This window comes from Microtus ochrogaster, chromosome 18 (assembly GCF_000317375.1).
Source record: "Microtus ochrogaster isolate Prairie Vole_2 chromosome 18, MicOch1.0, whole genome shotgun sequence".
Classification (NCBI taxonomy): Eukaryota; Metazoa; Chordata; class Mammalia; order Rodentia; family Cricetidae; genus Microtus; species Microtus ochrogaster.
Window position 1 is genome coordinate 2,811,108 of NC_022020.1, and position 21,945 is coordinate 2,833,052.

At 46.3% G+C, this 21,945-nt stretch overlaps 1 protein-coding gene across 1 annotated transcript in view; it reads left to right on the top strand.

Moving 5' to 3' along the window:
• The first annotated feature begins 2 nt into the window (after positions 1 to 2).
• The window catches only part of Slc39a6 (solute carrier family 39 member 6), a 24,573-nt gene continuing 2,630 nt past the window's right edge, over positions 3 to 21,945 (top strand). The window contains exons 1-9 of the mRNA XM_005355739.3: positions 3 to 529; positions 2,131 to 2,988; positions 4,336 to 4,519; positions 5,584 to 5,753; positions 7,200 to 7,418; positions 13,273 to 13,378; positions 17,791 to 18,168; positions 19,440 to 19,520; positions 21,425 to 21,615. Coding sequence (XP_005355796.1) covers positions 2,140 to 2,988; positions 4,336 to 4,519; positions 5,584 to 5,753; positions 7,200 to 7,418; positions 13,273 to 13,378; positions 17,791 to 18,168; positions 19,440 to 19,520; positions 21,425 to 21,615 — 2,178 coding nt within the window. The 5' untranslated portion in view covers positions 3 to 529; positions 2,131 to 2,139. The remainder of the gene's footprint in view (positions 530 to 2,130; positions 2,989 to 4,335; positions 4,520 to 5,583; positions 5,754 to 7,199; positions 7,419 to 13,272; positions 13,379 to 17,790; positions 18,169 to 19,439; positions 19,521 to 21,424; positions 21,616 to 21,945) is intronic.

The following is a 21,945-nucleotide window of genomic DNA, read 5'->3' on the forward strand; positions in this document are numbered from 1 at the left end:
CTGCTGGCGTGGTTCTACTCTGTAGCCTCTGCTCGCCTCGCGCATCTTTCCGACCGCTTCTTCGTGCGCGAGCCAGGCCCGAGCGCTGGACGCGGGGCCCTCTCGGAGGAGCTCGTGGTCGGGGTCGGTTCCATCCAACTCAGCTGTCCACAGCGGACCCGGCTGAGCCGCGGTCCTGGCTGTGGAGAGGAAGGGCTCGAGGAAAGGACCCGCGCCCACCCCTCCATCGCGGCGAGCCCGTGGCGTCTGAGAACACGCGGAAAAGCGGATCGGTCTTTGCAGACCGGCTCCGGAGTTGCACTGCGCGTGCGCCACGGTGCTAGCAGCGGGCGGCGGCGGTAATTACCGATTGTCCTGCTTGGAGGAGGCGCGGCAACCTGGGGCCGAGGGGTGGACGGGCTCATGATTCCGCCGCTGCTCCGTGCCCTGTAAAGGCTTCTCGGAGACCGGAGCGGAGCCGGTTTCCAGCCCTCTTGGACCGCCCTCGGGGAACCTGCGCACGGGACCCGGCGGCGGGACACTGGGAGAGGTGAGTTCCTCATGACTGCAGCGGGACGGCAGGAAAGAGCCCCGCAGGCCCGGGTCCGCAGAGAAGGGCTGCTGGGACCAAGCGGGGCAACGGAGAGTGGATGCTGCGAGGGCCCCACCTCGAACCCCATTCGCCCTGGATAGCTGCCCCTCCCAACTTGGGGTCCCCATGTGGGCTTGGGGACCCAAAACTAGGGACTTTCTGTGTTAACTTTTCGCTCGCATTCAAAGAAGCTACTAACGTGTTTCCTTACAGGAGCCCTCCCAAGCAAGCTTTGTGCGCTTTTCCTTTTTCTCCACTGTCCCTTTTTTCAAGGCCTCTTGTGGCTTGTTTCTTACACACACATACACACACTCTCAGACTTGGCCTAAAAGGAGATCCGGGGACCGGGCTGCGGGCCCTCAGCATCTTCCTCTGGCTCAAGGCCAGGTCTGCCCCACCCATCTAGTGACGCGCCTCTCCCCTTGGGAATGATTTCTTCTCGGGTCGTCTTTGCGTATCACGGGAATTCTCAAAATGCGAGGCCCCGACGATTGTTTGCTGGAGTCTGGTTCTATCTGCTTGTATGCGCCTCCATTTACCTGGGTGTCTAGTATGATAATCAGCACTTGGGCAACAGGGGAGTTTAACAAGCACTTCCACTGTGTGTTCTTTCTTGCACATAGATATTACCGGCTTTTCAGATGAGGTCATGAGAACCTGCCAAGGAACAGGCAGAAAAATGGTAGTCTGTTGCCCTCTATAGCTCAAAACCCCTCAGAGTCATTTGCTAGAGACATAGGTTTAACATCCATCCAAAGATCTGACTCTACTGTACTGCTTCTGCTTAACTGAACTCTGCTTTTCAAGCTCCACTCCCACTTGGAAAGGGATGGGGACTCCTCCTTCAAGCAGAGGCCTTGAATCCCAACATTATGTGATAAAACATTCTCTAGCTAATGTGTAGCAACTGAAGAACAATGTAGTGTGTTTTCACTAAGCTTAAGTCACTTTTTCAAAGAACTATTATTATGCAGTCGTTCAGAAGACTTGGGAAATCTCAATGCACTGACGTGAAATCAGGTTTGATTCATTGCTGAGTCGGGGTGCGGAGATCGCTGTGTGTGTGTGTGTGTGTGTGTGTGTGTGTGTGTGTGCTCCAATCTGAAAATAACTCGATTGACACAACAACTTGGTAAAATCATGTAGGGTGGAAATAAAGGGCATGAGTGTGTGTCCAAAGAAAATTAAACCATTTTTAAAAATTCCCAAGTGTCAGTTGAGGCTGTTGGCTCTAGTTTTTCCAACTCTTTGCCTTTTCTATTTATGATGGTAGAAGCCCTTAGGTTTGGTTTTGAGCTGTAGTCCTCAGCTCAGTGAGAAGTGGAGGCATGTCTGTGAGCACGTGGATCTTTTCCTCCTGCTGCTGCTTTTGCAGAACTAATAATTGTCTCTTTTCATATGACTGTCCTGCCTTTGCTCCAGGTATGTGGGCCTGCAGGGGGAGACTCAGGCTCCTGGTTCTCTGTGTCTCCACACGACCTTGGCATCAGTTTTTAGCATGAAGTTTCTTAAATTGTTTTAGAAGTGTGGTAAAGAATTTTTCCCCTTATCTTTTCTAGGAAGGTGCAATGGCCAGGAATTTATCTGTAATCATGGTTCTGACCTTCGCCCTTTGGGTCACGAATCCCCTTCATGAACTACAATCAACAGTTGCTCTCTCTCAGACCACTGAGAAAATTAATTTAAATTGGGAGTCTGGTATTAATGTGGACCTGGCGGTTACCATGCAGCGACATTATCTGCAACAGCTTTTCTACCGCTATGGAGAGAATGACTCCTTGTCAGTTGAAGGGTTCAGAAAATTGCTTCAGAATATAGGCATAGGTAAGATTAAAAGAGTCCACATACATCATGAGCATGAGCACCATGCCGACCACGAGCACCACGCCGACCATGAGCACCACGCCGACCACGAGCATCACACTGATCATGAACACCACGCCGACCACGAGCATCACACTGACCACGAGCACCACATTGACCACGAGCACCACGCTGACCATGAGCGCCATTCCCGCCGCAGTCATGCTGCTGGTGGTAAAAACAATCGGAAAGCCTTTTGCCCAGATCATGACTCTGATAGTTCAGGTAAAACTAGAACCAGCCAGGGGAAAGGCTCTCACCCACCAGAACGTGTGAATGGTAGAAGGAACGCCAAAGAGGGTGAGAGCACAAGCGAAGTAACCTCAGCCGTGTACAACTCTGTCTCTGAAGGAACTCACTTCCTAGAGACTGTAGAGACTCCGAAACGTGGCAAACGCCCCAAAGATGTAAACCCTTCTACCCCACCCAGCATCACAGAGAAGAGCCGAGTGGGCCGACTGAGCCGGCTAGCTAGTAGGAAAAGCAACGAGTCTGGGAGTGAGCCCAGAAAGAGCTTTATGTATTCACGGAACACAAATGACAATATTCAGGAGGTAAGATAAATGCTGTGCAATATTTAATGCACCTGTTTGTCCCCTCCAGGGATGAGTGTGAAATAAAATAAAACAGTTATGAAAGGGGGAGCTTTTCTTCCTTCTCAGCTGGGCTCACAGTGTGTAGAATGTTGTGAACATGCTTGAGGACTGGCTATCCAGGAGAATGAGTTTATTATAACTATAAAAAGATGCCAAGGTTAGTTGTGAAGAAAGTTAATATTAATGTATAGACAGCGGGGGATCTGAAGAAGCAGGACTTAGACTCCATGTTTTAGGGAAAGGCAAGGTTACAGTACTGCAAACGCAGGTGCACCTGTGTGTCTCCCAACAGTGGCTTGTGGAGGGATTGAAGTTAGAGCAAGTTGACGGGGGATGTCAGGTAGTGCAGTTCCCATGTTATGTGACTTTTCTAGAATAAACTTTTCCTGTGCTACATAATTTACTTTGTCTAAATGAGTATGGGGGCGAGGGGGGGGAGCATTAGTTGTCAGTCTCTAATGACCGGAATGTAGATGCTTCATTCAAGCCAGTACATGACCGAAGTTTGGGGTAACCATAGGAATGGGCCATAGCAGCACTGGTAATGAAGTTGTTGTGAGTAGTGTTGGTGAAGAGTTCCTTGTGAGTCTGAAATATCTTTGTAGAAGATGAGAAACAGATACTATAACCAGATAAGCTTTTTTTGGGGGGGTGTGGAGTGGGGGTGCTAAATTGCATAGAGGAGTTTGTCTTCAAACTAAGCTCGTCATCCAATTAAACTGTTGAATGCATCTGCCTGCTGGGACAGGTTTGCTTTATTAACCAGCATTGCCCTCTGCAAGAGTCATCTGTATAATTTAAAAATCTCTCATTGCGGAGAATCACTCTGCCAGGCACGTACACAGAACTGAGCTGAGTTTTTGCAAGGGGTGTCATAGCAGGAGGAGCAACATGTCTTGGGCGTGTTTGGGCCAAGTCAGAGAGCGGAGAGCGTTAGTCTCCGAACCTATTTCTCAATCTGTAATGAACCCCATTTCGAAATTAAAGCTCGTTTCCTTAATAGCTGTATACAATGAGTTAACAGGCTTGTGAATCTCCACTCATCCCCAAGCTCTTCCACAGGAGATGTGCTCCCTTGGTGACTTGTGATGTGGTCAGGGGAGAATGACACACATAATTGTGACATAGTATCTTCTTCAGGCTACTGGAGGCAAATTCCAAAGTGCTGAAAGCAAAGCGGATTTTAACTTGCATTAATTTTATCAACAAAGTAGCTTTAGTAGAGCTTCAGGGTGATGAGTCAGACTACATTTTGGAGTCTCCTAGTGGGAATTTCTTTCTGTGACTTTTTTTACTGTCTTTCAGTGTTTCAATGCAACAAAGCTGCTGACATCCCATGGCATGAACATCCATGTTATGTTGAATGCAACAGAGTTTAACTATCTCTGCCCAGCCATCATCAACCAAATTGATGCTCGGTCCTGTCTGATTCATACAGCAAGTGAGAAGAAGGCGGAAATCCCTCAAAAGACCTATTCTTTACAAATAGGTAAATCTACCTTTGTGACATAAGAACAGTTTTTAGTAGATCTACTTACTTTGTACTTCTCTTTATATTCAAGACTATTTTTCACTGTAGCTCTAGATACAAAATCTTAGTTGTTCTGTGCCCTGAATGTTCTGAATATAAATTTTAAAAGTACATTTGGCTCCTTTAAAAAGACACGGCGATGGGGATGGCTCAGTGGTTAAGAGCACTGACTTCTCTTGCAGAGGATCTGGTTCAGTTCCTAGTACCCACGTGGTGGCTCACACCCATCTGTAACTCCAGTTCCAGGGAATCCAGTGCTCTCTTCAGACTTGTGAAGGCTCCTGCAAGCATGTGGTACACAGACATACGTAAAGCATACACACATACAGACATATGTAAAGCCCACACAAATTCACAAAATAAAAGTGTGTTTTTAAACAAATAAAGCCTCGTATGCTAACAGCTGTAATCTCAGTATTGAAGAAGCTGAGAAGGGGATCATGCGTTCAAAGCCACCATGGTCTACATAGAGACTACAAAGTGAGGAAGGGAAGGGGACGGGGAGGAAGAGTATTATACTGAGGAAGAAATGAATGTTTTGTTTGCTGAGGAAATTAGTGACTTCCCACTTTGCCTCCCTCTCCTGTTTCATAGCTTAGCTGTTCTAGCAATGAAAGCCCCACTTGGGTCCCAAGTAAGGCAGAGTTCATCTTTGTAACTTTTTCTTTTCCTTTAATCCCCATTTAAAAGTTTTTCCACTAAAGCCAAGCATGGTAGGACACACTTGTAATCCCAGCACTCTGGAGGCAGAGGCAGGTGGATCTCTATGAATTCCAGGCCAGCCAAGGCCACATAGTAAGATCCTGTCTCTAAAAAAAAGAGAAAATTTCCACTAGGTTTACCTTCCCTATCTTGAAGTATCTTTATTTGTGTATAAGGTTCTCTGTCAGGGCCTGCAGCAAGATTACAGTGGGGATGCCTGAATGCAGCTGCTTTGTGCTCACCTGCTGTTTAACGCCCTGGTAGGAAACCTCTCAGTTTACAAATCACATGACTCCCTTCTGTTCTGATCGGTTTGCCAGCCTGGCTTGGTGGCTTCATAGCCATCTCCATCATCAGTTTCCTGTCTCTGCTGGGGGTCATCTTGGTGCCACTCATGAACCGGGTGTTTTTCAAGTTCCTGCTGAGCTTCCTCGTGGCGCTGGCGGTCGGGACTCTGAGTGGAGACGCTCTGTTACATCTTCTCCCACACGTAAGTTCTGTGATATGTCCATCCCCTGCAGCGTTTTAGCCTCACACATTAAAAGTACAAGCGCTGGGTTTGCACTCGGACTCGCTGTGTTGGTATCTTCAGGAGTTAGAATTTTTGTTTTGAAAAGTTGGTCTTAGAGCGTATTTGGTAACTTATGCAAGATTTTAGTACATGGTGGTGAGACTTTTGTTTGGCTGGTTTTTGTTTCTGTCTGTTAGAGACTGCCAAATCAGGCTAAGCTTTTTGAACTCACTAATTAAAGGAGAGAAGTCCTGCTAGGATCTGAAGCACTGGGACTCCTGCCACAGGGGGAGCCGCTTGCTTCCTGTTGTTGCCACAGATTAAAGTGTGTGCCTGTTCTCGCGGCCACGAAACTGAGAGGTCTTCCTCAGGGTTGGATTTGTGTGTTTGAAGATTGATACTCCTTGACCTGAATGAATTTTGGGGGCCGTGGGGGGGTGGGGGTGGTCCAGACAGGGTTTATCTCTGTATCCCTGAATGTACTGGAACTCAATCGCTAGACAAGGCTGACCTTGATCTTAGAGATCCAAGTACAGGGATTAAAGGCATGTACCACTACCACCTGGCATGAATTTTCCAACATACAGGCCTGATAAAGTGAATTTACCTTTTATTAAGTATTTGGGATAATTCACAAGCAGGAAATACGTGGAGGTCACTTTTTTCATTTATCGTAGAGGACTGAGGATGTGCCTTAGTGGTAGAGCACCTGCCTGAAATAAAGCAAGCCCTGGCTTCAATCACAGCCCTGAAAAAAGAAAAATTGACATAGAGATTTTCCGTTTGGTAGAAAGGGAAGTTACTCCTTCAAAGAACACTGGCAATCTCATATTGGATTCAAAATGAAATCTGTTCTGAGTGGCTGTCTCTCTGACTACCAAGTGGCAGGTGTTTAGGCATACCAACTCTGGAAGTGCATAGCAGAGACCCCGTGGCTCTGATAAGGATGCTGCACACCCAATTGGTTTCCTATCATAAGTAGCATCAGCTAGTGACTGCTCTACTCTGCCACAGGCTGCAGATGCAATGCCCAGGTTCTCAGATATGTGCAGGGCTCACCCCTCCATCCTGACTAGGCTTCTCACAGGGCTGATCTGATGAACCTGTGTGAACCTCTAAGTGGTACCTGTAAGTAATAGATACTGCGTGATATGAAGTCTATGTTAATTGGACCATGGTAACACATCAGACATTGAGAAAATTCTAAGTTATGATGGTCACTATGGAATGTATCTGCCTTTATTCCACACAGACCCACTCTGTTAAGTGCGTAGCAGGTAGCGTCCACGAAGCTCTGAGTAGCGAGCGCTCTTCATCCTCTTTATTTTTTCAGTGTGTCCTCAACTCAAAAGTGCTCCATTAATCACTTAATGGTTTCATATTTGGCAGTTCTTGTGACAGAGGAAACTGTTATTTCACTTTCAGTCTCATGCGGGACACCACCACAGTCATAGCCACGAAGAACCAGCGATGGAAATGAAAAGGGGCCCACTGTTCAGTCACCTGTCGGCTGAGAACATAGAAGAAAGCGCCTATTTTGATTCCACGTGGAAAGGTCTGACCGCTCTAGGAGGCTTGTATTTCATGTTTCTTGTGGAGCACGTCCTCACACTGATCAAGCAGTTTAAAGATAAGAAAAAGAAGGTAAGGCTGCAGGTACTGAAGGCTCGCTGTACATCAGGCACGCGCTTAGAGTGGCATCCTGGCTGTCGTTAGCCTAGCCTGCCCAGAATCTGTGATCTTTGTGTGAGAGGCATTCAGTACCCTTAAGGATGGGATGCTTTTGTTCGCACAGGTGTTCGGATAGAAGCTCTGTGTCTTGATAACCTGGAGGGAGCAGCTGGCCTGCCCGCCTTCTGAGCACATGTGTTAGAATAGAGTCCAGAGGTTAACATCAGTGTCTTCCTCGGTCTCTCTCCACCTTATTATTTGAGACAGGTCTCTGCAAAGCCTGGAGCTTGCCTACTAGGCTGGGTAGCCGGGAGCCTCGTGTCTCTGTCTCCTCAGCATTAGGATAACAGACACACGCCATCACATGCAGTTTTGGGGTTCTGATTATCTAAACTCAGGTCCTTGTGGTTACGTAGCAGTCAGTTTACCGACTGAGCCATCTCCTAGCCCGACCCTGAGTTTCTGTTCTTCTTTATTCCTTGTATCTCTTGGGGAATAAGAAGGAAAAGGCTAAAGGTGTGTATGTATGTGACTGAACCCAAAGCAGAGGCCTGGTGTTAGGGATATATTGTCAGTATGTGGGATGCTACGATTAAATGGTTATTGGTTTTAAATTAATTGCACTCTAGCTGTGGTTCTGTTGTGTTTCAAAGGATACATGACTTACAAGTGTAGCCTTTGCAAACTGGATCATAAATTATCCCAAAGCCAAGTAGAGGTTGTTTCTGATAATGATACTTTCAGTCATAAGGTGTTCTGCCCTAATCTGATGTGATCAGGCAGCCCAGTCAGAAGACTGGCAGGGGAGCTCTCACGGTGATGAGTACAGCAAGCCTGGCGCTGACTGTGATCCCAGAAGACCAGACGAGAGCTCGTCAACTGAGTCAGAACTTCTTTAGGTCGCGTGAGTCCCAGGTCTTTTTTAGGTGGGTCACGTGAGTCCCATGTCTTTTTTTTTTTTTATACCTGTGCCGTAGCTCATCTACAATATCCAACTTCGTTTTCTCTAAGATTGAGCAAGAGGTTATATATATACTTAAAGAGCTATTCTGAACATACATGTTAGATTTTGAAAGTATTGTGTTTTAAACCGTGGACACTTTACATTAATTAGACTCTTTGTGGGAACTTACCTTTGAATCTTTTTAAAATGCATTCAGCTTCTGTTTTCACAGAAGTTCCTATTCTCGTTGTCATTTCAGAGTTTGAGCAACATGTAATTAAGTTGTGCAATTATACAACCAGCAGAGCTGGCATGGAAAAGTCTGAAAATTAAGTGTAGCTGGCCCTGACTGGGCATCAGGCCCACTGTGGGAAACTCGCGCTCTGTGAACAGAAGTGCTGCCGCCTCCATCCTGTTTACCCTTAGGGGTCTTACACTCGAAACCTTCCTATGCTGAGCTGGGCTGGGCAGGGCAGGGCAACATACACTTGTGATCCACATGCTCAGGTGTTGGAGGGTGGAGTGTCTTGAGTTTAATGCCAACCTGAACTACATAATTGAATTTCATGACATTCTGGACGATATAGTGAGACTCTTGCTTTATTTTTTTTTAAATATTTATTTATTTATTATGTATACAATATTCCGTCAGTGTGTATGCCTGCAGGCCAGAAGAGGGCACCAGACCCCATTACAGATGGTTGTGAGCCACCATGTGGTTGCCGGGAATTGAACTCAGGACCTTTGGAGAGCAGGCAATGCTCTTAACCGCTGAGCCATCTCTCCAGCCCCTACTCTTGCTTTAAAAAGAGATTTTCAGCTGGTGATGCACTCCTTTAATCCCAGCACTCAGGAGTCAGAGGCAGACAGGTCTCTGTGAGTTCAAGACCACCCTGGTCTATGGAGCTAGTTCCAGGACAGCTAGGGCCCTTACACAGAGAAACCCTGTTTCAGGGGGGAAAAAGAGTAATAAAAATAGCAGATTTTTAAAAAATCATATATTACAAATATGAACCCTCTGTTTAATGGACTGACGTTTGCAGGAAGAAGTAAACAGAAATAGCTTCTTCTGAGCTGGGCATGATGTCACATGCTCATAATCACAGCACCGCACCTACAAAGGGTCATCCTCATGGCTATGTGACACCCTGTCTCAAAAGACAGCACAAATGAAAGAATAGTTTCGTCATTCTTTTCTTTTTTATTGAATTTTAAAAAGATTTATTCTTTTGTATGTATGAATACTTTGCCTGCATGTATGTATGTGTGCCATATGTGTTCTTGGTGCCTGTAGAAATCAGAAGAAGGCATCAGATTCCCTGGGACTGGAGCTACAGGTGGTTGTGAGTCACCATGTGGGTGTTGGGAGTTGAACCCAGGTCCTCTGCAAAGGTAACACATGCTTTTAACCTCCGAGCCAATTTTCCAGCTCAACCACTTCATTTTAATGACTGGAATTATGTTCCCTGTGGCTGTTTCTATTGCTGCACTTAGACTGGTTAAAAGACATGCTCTGTTTCTTTATATCCTTTTGAATTATTCTTATCTTTAAAAATATGGTCATGGGGCCAGGCAGTGGTGGTGCATGCCTTTAATCCTACCACTTGGGAAGTGGAGGCAGGTAGATCTCTGAGATCAAGGACAGCCAGGAATACACAGAGAAACTGTTTGGAAAAGCCAATATATGTGTATGTATATAGATCGTGGCGCTAGAGAGCACATTAAGAGTGTAGGCTGTCTTAGGTAAAGCCCAAGTGTGTTGTCCAGCGTCCACGTAGGGCAGCTTCCAGCCACCTGTAGCTCCAGCTCCAGCTAATCCAATGTCATCTTTTGGCCTCCTCAGGACCTGCATTCATGTGCATATAACCCCACACACACACCCACACACATAATTAGAAATAGTAAAAGTAAAAATACTTGTTTACTTTTCACTTACGGGATACTTAGAATTTGTCTTATGGGGTTTTGGTTAATTTTTATTATTTTATTTATTTATTAAGACAGGATTTCTCTGTGTAGCCCTTGGCTGTCCACTCCCTCTGTAAACCAATCTGACCTTGACCTCAGAGGAGTTCTGCCCGCCTCTGCTCTCCAGAGTCTGGCTTTAAAGATGTGTGCCACCATCTTTGGCTGTGAATTTCTTTTTCAAAACACCCTGATTTGTTTATATCTTTATTTTAATCAGTTTCAATTTTTAAAATTGCATTTATGTGTGTGGGGGGGCATGTGCATGCCATGACACACATGTGGAGGCAAGAGGCTGACTTACAATAGCCTTACACCATGTAGGTCCCGGGGTAGAGTGCAGGACATCAAGCTTGGCAGCAGGTGCCTCTTATCCACTTTGCTAGCCCATCAGCCCTAGTTTCCAATTTGTACCTAAATGTTTTCTAACTGCCCTTTATCCTGGCACTCTATAACAAGATTCTAAAGGATAGGCTACTATGGAAAATACATCCGTTTCCTTCCCAACTGGAGCAGGTCACTAGTGAGCTACATATGAGCCGTGTGCTGTGCCAGTATCTTTAAGTGCAACAGCAATGTGATGTTCATATTGCTGAGGATCTCTGCCACAGGGAGGTTGAGTTACCTCTGTGTTAAGACATCCAGTAAAATACAAACGTGAAGATCTGGGATGCCTGTGTCCTGTGCGCTTCTCTCTGCCCACCTTGAGTCTGGCGTGTAGTTGGTGATGACGAATGCTAGTGGAACGGAGGAAACAGCAGAAGGTAACTCCAGATCGTCCTCACCAAGTTTTGCAACATTACCTGTCCTTATCCCATCATAGAAAATGTTGGGTATAGTTTTTAAAGATCATTCAGGTCTTAGTATTACTTAATTTATTCCCCCCCCCCATAAGGATAAATAAAATAAAAATACTTGACTGTGTGCTGTGTCGGAAGCAAGAGTGTGTTTTCCCTGAGGAGTCCAAGCTGTGTCCTGGAGTCAGATGTAGTCAGTCACCTGGCATCATGTCTGTGGGAAATCTGCATTTCATCGAGACTTGCTGCTCATGCTCACTCTGTATAGTTAGACCTTTACCGCAGCTCGACCTCGCGTGTCCTTGCGGCTGGTGAAAGCTCTGAGAAGCACAGCATCGTAGCACCCACCGTCCCCATCCAGACCCAGCTTTATTCAATATGTCCGCAGTCTTTCTCTTTCCCCAGCCGTTTTTGCTGTCCTTCTTGTCCAGGCCTAAGTTGTCTCCCCTTCCCACCCAGCCTGCCCATCTACACCTCTGCTCAGAATCCTCAAGGGACTTCCCATTGCCCTGTAGACAGAGGCCACTCCCAGCATGCTCTGTGCTACCTGGCCTCCTGCAGTTACTGAAGCTTGCACTCTGAACCAGCCACCTTCCAGAGAGAGCCCTCTCGTATTATCATGAATTTGATTTAGTTCCAGGAAAGAGCCAGATCGTTGCTGTTTGGGGGCCCTCCCTCTATTTCAAAAACTACCTAGAACACTGCCTCACCGTCCTGCACTCCAAAGTCCTGCTCGCCTTACATTTTGGTTGAACTGCTGCATTTTGAAGAGCCCATCCTGAAACTTTTCAGGTCTTGTTGTTATGCATTCTGATAGCACCCTGTGGTTTTCAAATGTATCAGTGTTTATCAAATGTATCAATGATTGTAAGCAAAGAATTGCATCTTCGTCATCTGCCTTAAAGCTCCTGTCCTTTGGGGAGCAGCTGCAGGACAGTAGTGACTAGGTCTGTCTTGCTCATTTAAATGTAATGCAAATAATAAATATTATTCATTTGATAATTTCTGTAATTAAGAATAAATACTACTGTCTTCAACATAAATAACTAGCTAACGCACAGGCTTGATTGTTCAGTGAGAACTCTGCAAAATAAACGTTGCTCAGACCCACACAGGGAGCCTAGCGCAGGAGTGGTTACAAAGCTCAGTAGTAGCCAGCTCCTGTGGCCCACACCCAATCTGAGTGCCAGCCTTAGCTCATATGGAAACCTGTCAGAGAGAGAGAGAGAACTCTGATGGACTAGCTCAGAGGTAGTACTTGTCTAGCTCTAGCATGCATGAGGACCTGGGTTCCACCCCCATTACCACACAAAAAGTACAAGAAAGGATCGAGGTTTTTGAAAAAGCCCACTGATAATTTCAAGGCTAAACCATAAATACTTGAGAAAACAGCGGGTCTAGGGACGTGGCCCAGTGGTTAGAGCACTTGTTGCTCTTGTGCATGACTGGAGTTTGAGTCTCAGACCCCACCTCTAGCTCCAGTACACTTACCTGACTTCTCTCCACACATGCACACAGACATATAAATGAAAACTAAATTTTTAATGTTAAAGGTGTTTTATTAATGAAAAGTACTTCAATCTGCATAACAAAATATGAAAAATGTAGGTTTCAATGCCCAGAGGTTACCACGCCAGAAGGAAGTGGTTGTGACTATCCCTAAATGCATAACACAGGTCAAGTTTGTTGGTTTAACGTATGGATGAATCACCAGGATCTGGTTAGCATTAACGTCCACATTGTGCGTCATCTTGAGTCCTCCTGTGCCCCAGGAGGGCGCGTTTCTAACACTGACTGTGTGAGCCCACACTACAGTGGCTGGTGCAGGCCACACAGGAAGATTAACGGTGGTTTTTCTCTCTATTCAGACTTTTTTGCCTTTTTAAAAGTTTTTACAGCCAGAAGTTTATACTGGGTGCTAAACAAGCAAGTTTAAGGCCCTGTTCTTGGAAGTGTGCCAGTGCTGTTGCCTTCTCTGCCTTTTGCTTCCCTGGCTCTTGATTGGTGGGAGCCAGGGTCCCACCTGTGTTAGGCAAGTTCTCTAGCGCTGAGCCCCAGCTGTATTGAGAGCTGTCCACATATGCAGAGCAGATGTTTCAGAACATTGCTCTTCCTGTTTCAGAACCAAAAGAAACCTGAAAGCGATGAAGATGTGGAGATTAAGAAGCAGCTGTCGAAATACGAGTCTCAGCTCTCCACAAATGAGGAGAAGGTGGACGCAGGTGAACGTAAGTCTTCCGGCACTCGGGCTGGTGACCTCTGCTGCATGTGTCATTTCCTCCTCTCCCCTCTTCACTGCTGCAGCGAGTTCACAGGGCCCTCTCCACCACACACCGTACTCAAGACTGGCGTAGCCCAGGCCATGAGTGCTCTTCAGGATGAAGCAGGGTAGTCTCCTGAGGATAGCTCAGGTGACCTCAGACTAACAGGAACCCTGGTTATTTGTTCTGAGATACAGAACTGAGCTCAGGTGAGCAGTGTGTCGAAGTCCTTCCTCCATGCTTCTCCTTGAGTCCTACGGAACTGCCACAGGCAGTCACTGCTGGGGGGGCCATGTGTGAATTCTTTCCCTGGGGAAATAGAAACAAATGCCGAAGACGGTGCCAATGACAAACCCAAGTTTGGGTTTACCAGAGCCTAACTTGGGGAATTAATGGGCGTATTTGACTTATGGGAACATGGGTGGCCCCAAAGCAGCCCTGCCACCCAAAAATCTCACCCAGTGTGGCTGACAGTTCCCCATGGCTGCATAGATGGAGTCTCCCTTCAGTCAACACTCCACTCTCCATATACTCTACCCCTTCCAGAGATACATTCCATACAGCTGGCCAGAATCTCAGGCAAGAGGCCAACACCCCTCCAGTGCCTCCTGCTGTGAGGGACCATCAGCCTTGGGGGTCTTAGTTCCAAGCCTCGGTTGTGTGCTCCCCACACTATGTCTCCAGGAGCTTAGTGTGAACACAGTGACACCACACGGTGCTGGCGCCCTCTCCCTTCCTTCTGAAGTGAGAACTGAACTGAAATGAGGCCGTATGAGACCGTGGTGAGGGCTGCTTAGCGTCACATTGGGTTCCAGGATATCTTAATGGGTCATGAGTCTTTGGAAAGGGAAGTACCCTTCTTACAGACAGACACGTGAACTTCCTCTTGGTTGATGAAAGAGACGTCTAGTCTTTCCTTCTACTCATTTAAAATGAGTCACAGTTTTAAATATAGTTTTAGGGATTTTCACAAATGTATACTTGTATCACTAGAGTCAACTAACTTCTTAAAGGTAGATGTTCTAATGTTTCCCTGTATCCCCGTAAGGCCACCAGAACAGCTGGAATGGCAATAATCCCAGCATTTAGGTGTTTGAGACAGGAGGATTAGGAGTGTGGGACCACCCTGGGCTACGTAGCAGAACTCTAAGACAAACAATCCAGAATACTTAACCACAGAATACTCACCACAGGATAGGAGCTCAACAGATAGCCACTGACTAAGAGGAAAGAAAACACTGATCTTGCGGGTAAGCCTTTTAGTTCACCCTGCATTTTCCAGCATGCTCTTTTTCTCAAAAGAGCAACTGCAACACGTTGGCTCTTCTCTGGAACTGATCCGTCTTCAGTGTTCTGAATGGAATCCAGTGACATTTGTAATCATAGGATCAGAAAGAAGGTCAGGGATGCTCCCCACAAATTGGTAACAGTGTACAAGAGGAAGAATAGCCTTACTGTTGGTTTTCCTTCCTTTGTCCAAGCGGATAATCAGTGTGGACTGAGGGCAAGAGCCACCAAGCCCAGCCAATAAATGTTTCTTGGTGATGATGATAAAGTAATTAAGGTTATTTTGTTGTTTTCCTTGAATTTTGTCACATAATAAATAGGAAGCCAGCTGATAGGTCTATACTTTCTTTTGTTTGTTGTTAATTTTGGTTTTTGCAAGACAGGCTTTCTCTGTGTAACAGCCCTGACTGTGTTGGAACTCGATTCATTCCATCTTGAACTCACAGAGACCCGCCTGCCTCTGCCTCCCAGCTGCCTGAATTAGAGGCATGCGCCACCACCTTCCAGCAGCATATGATTTTTTTTTAAAGATTTATTTATTATGTATACAACTTTTCTGCCTCCACACGCCAGAGGAGGGTGCCAGATCTCTTTACAGATGGTTTGGAGCCACCATGTGGTTGCTGGGAATTGAACTCAGAACCTCTGGAAGAGCAGACAGTGCTCTTAACCACTGAGCCATCTCTCCAGCCCATGATTTTTTTTTTTAAATGAAAAGAAAAACTCATCTTTTCAAATACAAGGAAGCAGAAGGCCGGGCGATGGTGGCGCACGCCTTTAATCCCAGCACTCGGGAGGCAGAGGCAGGTTGATCTCTGTGAGTTCGAGACCAGCCTGGTGTACAGAGCTAGTTCCAGGACAGGCTCCAAAGCCACAGAGAAACCCTGTCTCGAAAAACAAATAAATAAATAAATAAATAAACAAACAAGCAGAAGATCTTAAGCATAATCAGGAGGGCAGTTGTAGAGTACTGATGTTTGAAGCCTTTTACTCAGGGGGAGGATGTAGCTGCATTGGTAGTTCTTGCCTAGCATTCATGAAGCTCTGGTTCCATTCCCAGCACCACGGAAAGCCAGGTGGTGGTGGCACCTGTGGCGGTATACTCAGGAAGTGCATCTTTGAGTTCAAGGCCATCTTGGTCAACAGAGAGAGTTCCAGGACAACCAGGGCTACACAGAGAAACCCAGTCTCAAAAAATAAAAACAACAACAAAAAAGGATTTATGCAAGCCTATAATCCCAGCACTTGAGAAGTGTTGACAGGCATCAGGAGTTCAAGGTCATCCTCAACTACTTAATAGTTAATTCAAGGCTATCCTGGGCCACGTGGAGCCTTGTCTCAAACAACCAAAGGAAAAAAATAACTTCTGTGCCTGGCTGTTGGTGAAACTGAACCCTTCTCTTCCAAAGCCTTGGCCACTCCCCCATGAATCCTCTGCCCTAGATAGCTAGGAAGGGGACCTTTCCTTCCATGAGAGCTGAGAGCTGTGCCTGCCCCATGACTGGTGGTCTGCAGAATGACTTTGTTGGAATTGGAAACTTTAATATTCCCAGCTTCAAAATCATATAGGAACTGCAAGAAGGAGTTTAAAAATGTGTTGGAGAGGGTTGGCTGGAGCAATGGTTCAGTGGTTAAGTGGTTCAGCTCAGTGTCTGCTCTTCTAGAGGACCCGGGCTCAACTCCCAGCACCTACATGGCAGATCACAACTGTCTGTAACTCCAGTTCCAGGGGACCTGAAGCCCAGTGCCAAAACACTAATGCACATTAAAAAAAAAAAAAAAAACTGGATGGCACACACCTTTAATCCCAACACTCGGGAGGCAGAGGCAGCTGGATTTCTGTGAGTTCAAAGCCATGTCTCAAAGAAGAAAAAAAAACCAGAATGGAATGAAAATGTCCACCATACACATCCCTTTCTCTTATCCAGAGGACTGTGTTCAGTCACTGTCACAGATCACAGGCAGGCCACCCAGGCACTGCAGATAATTTTAGAAGCTGAAATTCTGTGTTTTATGTCTTGACTTTAGAGCTTGGATGAGTTAAGATGAGATCCCCTTCTCTCGCCTTTTAGTTTATGACAATTGCAAATCCTGACTCACTGACACAAAGGAAGAGCAGAGCAGAGCCCATCTGAAGTGGACTGAGTTTCAAATGGGCTGTGGATAATTTGACAGAGATTTTTAATTTTTATTTTCAGTTTCTAATTTGTGATAGTATCATCCATTCTCTTTAGTCGTAATCATAACAGATGCATAATTGGACAGAAAAGTCAGAGAAAGTGAATAAATGGACAAAAAAAAGCAGTAGCTTTTTACCATTTTGAGAACAAGCATACTCTAACCAGTTGTAAATCAACATGCATTTACAGTTTTGAAATTTTGCCTGTAATTAAAAATAAGCATTAAGCCAGGCAGTGGTGGTGCACGCCCATTAATCCCAGTACTCGGAAGGCAGAGACAGTCAAATATCTGTGAATTTGAGGTCAGCCTGATCTACAAAGCCAGTTTCAGGACAGCCAAATCTGTTACACAGAGAAACCCTCTCTGGAAAAACAAAACAAAACAAAAAAGTCATTAATATACTAATTGGAAAAATGAGATAGAAAGAGGAACCAAGAGGAAGTAGGGCCAGTGAGATGGACGGCTTAGCTGACAAGGTGCTGATGTCAAGTGTGGTCATCGAGTTCAGTTCTAGTCTGTGACACACTCAATGAAAGACAACTCCAGACAGTTGTCTTCCGACCTCCACATACATGCCATGGCCATGTGCCAACCCCCATGCAAGTTAAAATAAAGAAATAAGTGTAATTAAAAATTAAACTTAACAATAAACCCTTTTATGAAATAGGATCTCACTCTCGCTGTGAGGGTAGCCCCCCTCAGATGCTTTCTTGCTCAAACTATGCACTGAAACCCCTTCTTAACATGTAATATGTTTCCTTTGAAGAATTCGTCGAGCCTGTTGGCGTTCCTCATCAACAGAGCTCTGTTGCGTTATCCTGCAGGTCTGAGGGCTACCGGGCCCTGAGATGATGATCAGCCATCGGTGGAACATCAACAAAGCCCCCAACGTTCTTTGTGTTTATCCCTAGGACCTGAAAGCTATCTACAAGCGGACTCCCAGGAGCCCTCCCCCTTTGATTCCCAGCAGCCAACAATGTTGGAAGAAGAAGAGGTTATGATAGCCCACGCACACCCACAGGAAGTCTACAATGAGTACGTGCCCAGGGGCTGCAAGAACAAGTGCCATTCACACTTCCATGATACACTGGGCCAGTCAGACGACCTCATTCACCACCATCACGACTACCATCATATTCTACACCACCACCACCACCAGAACCACCATCCCCACAGCCACAGCCAGCGCTACTCGCGAGAGGAGCTGAAGGATGCCGGCATTGCCACATTGGCCTGGATGGTGATCATGGGCGACGGGCTGCACAATTTCAGTGACGGCCTTGCAATTGGTATGCTGCTGCATTGCTGGTCCTTGCTGGTTGGCCTGGAAATAGCTCATTAAATGTTCATTCAAGTTTAAAATAGGTTAGTTTAGGTGCGGATGTTGACTTCCAAAATTATCAAAAAGTTTTTTGTTTACTCTTTGACAAGGAAGTATTTAGTAAAGTGTGCTACAAGACAGTCTAGGACCTGTACCTCACCTATGGCCTAAGTTGTCCTTACCAATGGGTGCTCTTAGCTGGGGCTCTAGCTCAGTGGTGCTGGAGCAGTTACACAGTGTGCATGAGCCCTGGTCCCAGCCCTTGCATCACAAACACAAAACGGTGTTTTATCCTTTAAACACGAAGTGTGTGGGAGGCATCTTGTGTATATACATGTCCCCTCTGAGGTCGGGTCTTTTCCGTGATGAAGGAATTTACTTGGACAAAGGAAAGGACAAAGTTAAATCCTTGTACCATAATTGAGAGTTCTACTGGGAATTAGGCCATGCACAGCTGGTAGGTAATCGGTCAGCAGGAAGAATTAGCTTTTTAAAGGGGAGGGGCTGTGTCTTGGGTCTCCTTATGGAAGAGAAAAAGGATGCATATGCACAAGTCTGATGACCGCATAAACTCCTCTGAGGCCGGTGAAGAGCTTGTGCACTCTGGCTGAAGAGGGCTTTCCTCTAGTCTAGTTTATATTATGAGAGCATTCCCTTCTCCAGTTTGTAGATACCTGTTCACTGCTGGACAATTGAACCTCTGCTTCCCCATCACATATGCTGTGCTTCCCAGGGAAATCTAGGCCCAGTGAGATGTGCCGTGAGATTCTTAGAAGATAGAGGTTGGGGCCAGTGAGATGGCACAGAGGTAAAAGCATTTGCTGCCAAACCTGCCACCTGAGTGCCATCCCCAGCATCCATGTGAGGAAAGGAGAGCTCCTTTCCCACAAGTTGTCCTCAGACCTCACAAGTGCCATAGTCGCACACAAAATAAATACGTGTTTATATATTGATGCAGGGTCTCTCTTAGCTCTGGCTGACTTGGAGGTCCCAATGTAGACCAGGCTGGCTTCAAACTCACAGAGATCCTCATGCCTCTTCCTCCGAGTCCTACAATTAAAGATATGTGCCACCACGCTCAGCTTGTAGCTGTTTTATTTTAGTAAGAATATAGAGGTTGAGCTAGGAAGATGGTGTTTATGCACAGCCAAAATTTAACACCATTGTTTTTCCATTATTTTTGTACGCTGCAAGATTTCAAAATGCCCGGCCCAGCTATTCTTGACTTTATTTACACAGGTGCCGCTTTCACTGAGGGCCTGTCCAGCGGGCTAAGCACCTCTGTTGCTGTGTTCTGTCATGAACTGCCTCATGAACTAGGTAAGAGAAGCCTGTGGACTGCCTTTGCTGTGAGAATGAGCTGTGCTGCTCTCCGTGGCTCGGCTGTAGCGCACTGGAGCTGACCTCCTCCTGCTCTCAGTGCTCGGGTGCAGAGCGCTGGAGCTGACGTCTTCCTGCTCACAGTGGCTCGGCTGTCGAGCAGAGCTCTGGAGCTGACGTCCAGCTAACCTGAGCCTTCCCGCTGTCTGCTCATCTGACTGCCTTTCTTTCTCACTGGACACACATTTCTTTCCAGCCGGATTTTGGACCCTACGAGTACACCATGCCTGCGAGGGTTTGTTCAGTGGTACCTGGGCCCCTTCTTCCTTTACCAAGTCTCTTTCTGTGCTGGCACACTGGCAACATGAGTGGTTGTGTATGCTTGACTCATTCCAGCACTGGGGAGGTAAAGGCAGCAGGATCAGGAGTTCGAGGTCATCCTCAGCCATATGGTTTGAGGCCAGCCTGGGCTACATGACCCTGTCTCTCACCACCAGCACCACTACCCCCAAAAGAGAACTACAGCACATAGAGGAACACTTCTTAAGCTAAGAAAGTCAGCTTTTGTGGTAGGTAACTCTCGGTAGAGCACTTACCTAGAATGCGTGACAGCCTAGGTATTTAGTCCCAATACCTAAAAACAGGCTCTTGATTGATGGGTCAGTGGGTAAGAGCACTGTCTGTGCAAGCATGAGGACCTGAGCTCAGACCCAGCACACGGGTGTGTTTCTGTAACCTAGTGGAGCATGGAGACAGGAGGCTTACAGGGGCTCACTGACCGCCAACCTGGCTCAAGGTTCAGTGAGAGACTGCGTCCACGGAATAAAGTTGAAACTGATAGAGACAGGAAAGCTGACCCTCTCTTCTGACCTTGAGTCCCTATGCAGGTGCTCGAGCGCCTGCACGCACGCACGCACACACATACACACACACACACAAACACACAGACGATGTGATGTCTTAGAGCCGAAGGAGAGGAGTTGATAAGTTGTACTTGAGTTGTACTACAATTTGAGAACTTCCTCCCTTGTGTGGATTCCAGTTCGTGTCTGGGTATGTCTCATGGACGGGCATATGTTCACTCACAAACACTGACACTATTTTCACTTTTGTTCCTGCCGTGTCTCCAGCCGTTCAGAAGGCCTCCCATACCCAGCACGTGCTTATGTAAGCCTGTCTCCCCCTCATTCCCCTCTCTAAGTCCTTCCTGCCCTGTGAAGTTTCTTAGCCATTTCTGTCTCCAGGCGCTCTTCGGTGTTTCCTTTATCAGTTGCTGACCGTGTGAGTTCTACACTGCCCTCCTCTCTATTGCCAGTTGTTTTCTTATTGTTGTTTGTTTTAGTGTTTTTGAGATTGGGTCTCATGTAGCCCAAGTTAGCCTTAAGCTGGTGATAACTGGACTCCTGCTGCTCCTGCCTGTACCTCCAGGGTCAGTCCCCTTGAAGACAGGTACAAGAATACAGTAGTAGACTTGCTCGTCATCCCTGGCATAGAAGAAGCCTTCAGAAGATGTGGGATAAAATAATTGTTTAGGGGGGCTGGAGAGATGGCTCAGTGGTTAAGAGCGTTGCCTGCTCTTCCAAAGGTCCTGAGTTCAATTCCCAGCAACCACATGGTGGCTCACAACCATCTGTAATGGGGTCTGGTGCCCTCTTCTGGCCTGTAGGCATACACACAGAAAGAATATTGTATACATAATAAATAAATATTAAAAAAAAAATAATTGTTTAGTTTGTAGAACTGTTGAGGTGACTATACTCACTAATTCTGTTCTAGCCCTGGGTATTTTCTTTCTTTTTATTCCCCTGGAGAAAAATCAAATTTTTTTTGTAATCTGAGAAATCTCAGATGTGTGTTAAAATGATTTTCAATGACTTTGCCCTCATTTTTGTTTTCTGGTACAGGTGACTTTGCTGTTTTGCTCAAGGCCGGCATGACCGTCAAGCAGGCTGTGCTCTATAATGCCCTGTCAGCCATGCTGGCGTATCTTGGGATGGCAACAGGGATATTCATTGGGCACTATGCGGAAAATGTGTCTATGTGGGTATTTGCTCTCACCGCTGGCTTGTTCATGTACGTCGCTCTGGTTGACATGGTGAGTTTCCAGAAGTCAGAGGGCATTGACTAAGTAAAACAGGATTGTGTTCTGTAAAAATTATTGCAGGGTCTGGAGGGATGGCTGAGCTGCTATTCTTCCCAGAGGACTGGGGTTGGGTACCCACATCCTACAAGTCAGCTCCAGGGGATCTGACCCCCTCTTCTGGCCTCTGCAGGCAATGTACAAGCACAAACCCACATATACATAAATAAAAATAAATCTTTTTTTTTTAATTAAAAAATTTCATTGCAAAAATGGTGTTAGATTCCAGTGGTGCAGAGGGATCCTGGATCCCCAAACACACGAAAACTCATCCCCTTGTTTTAC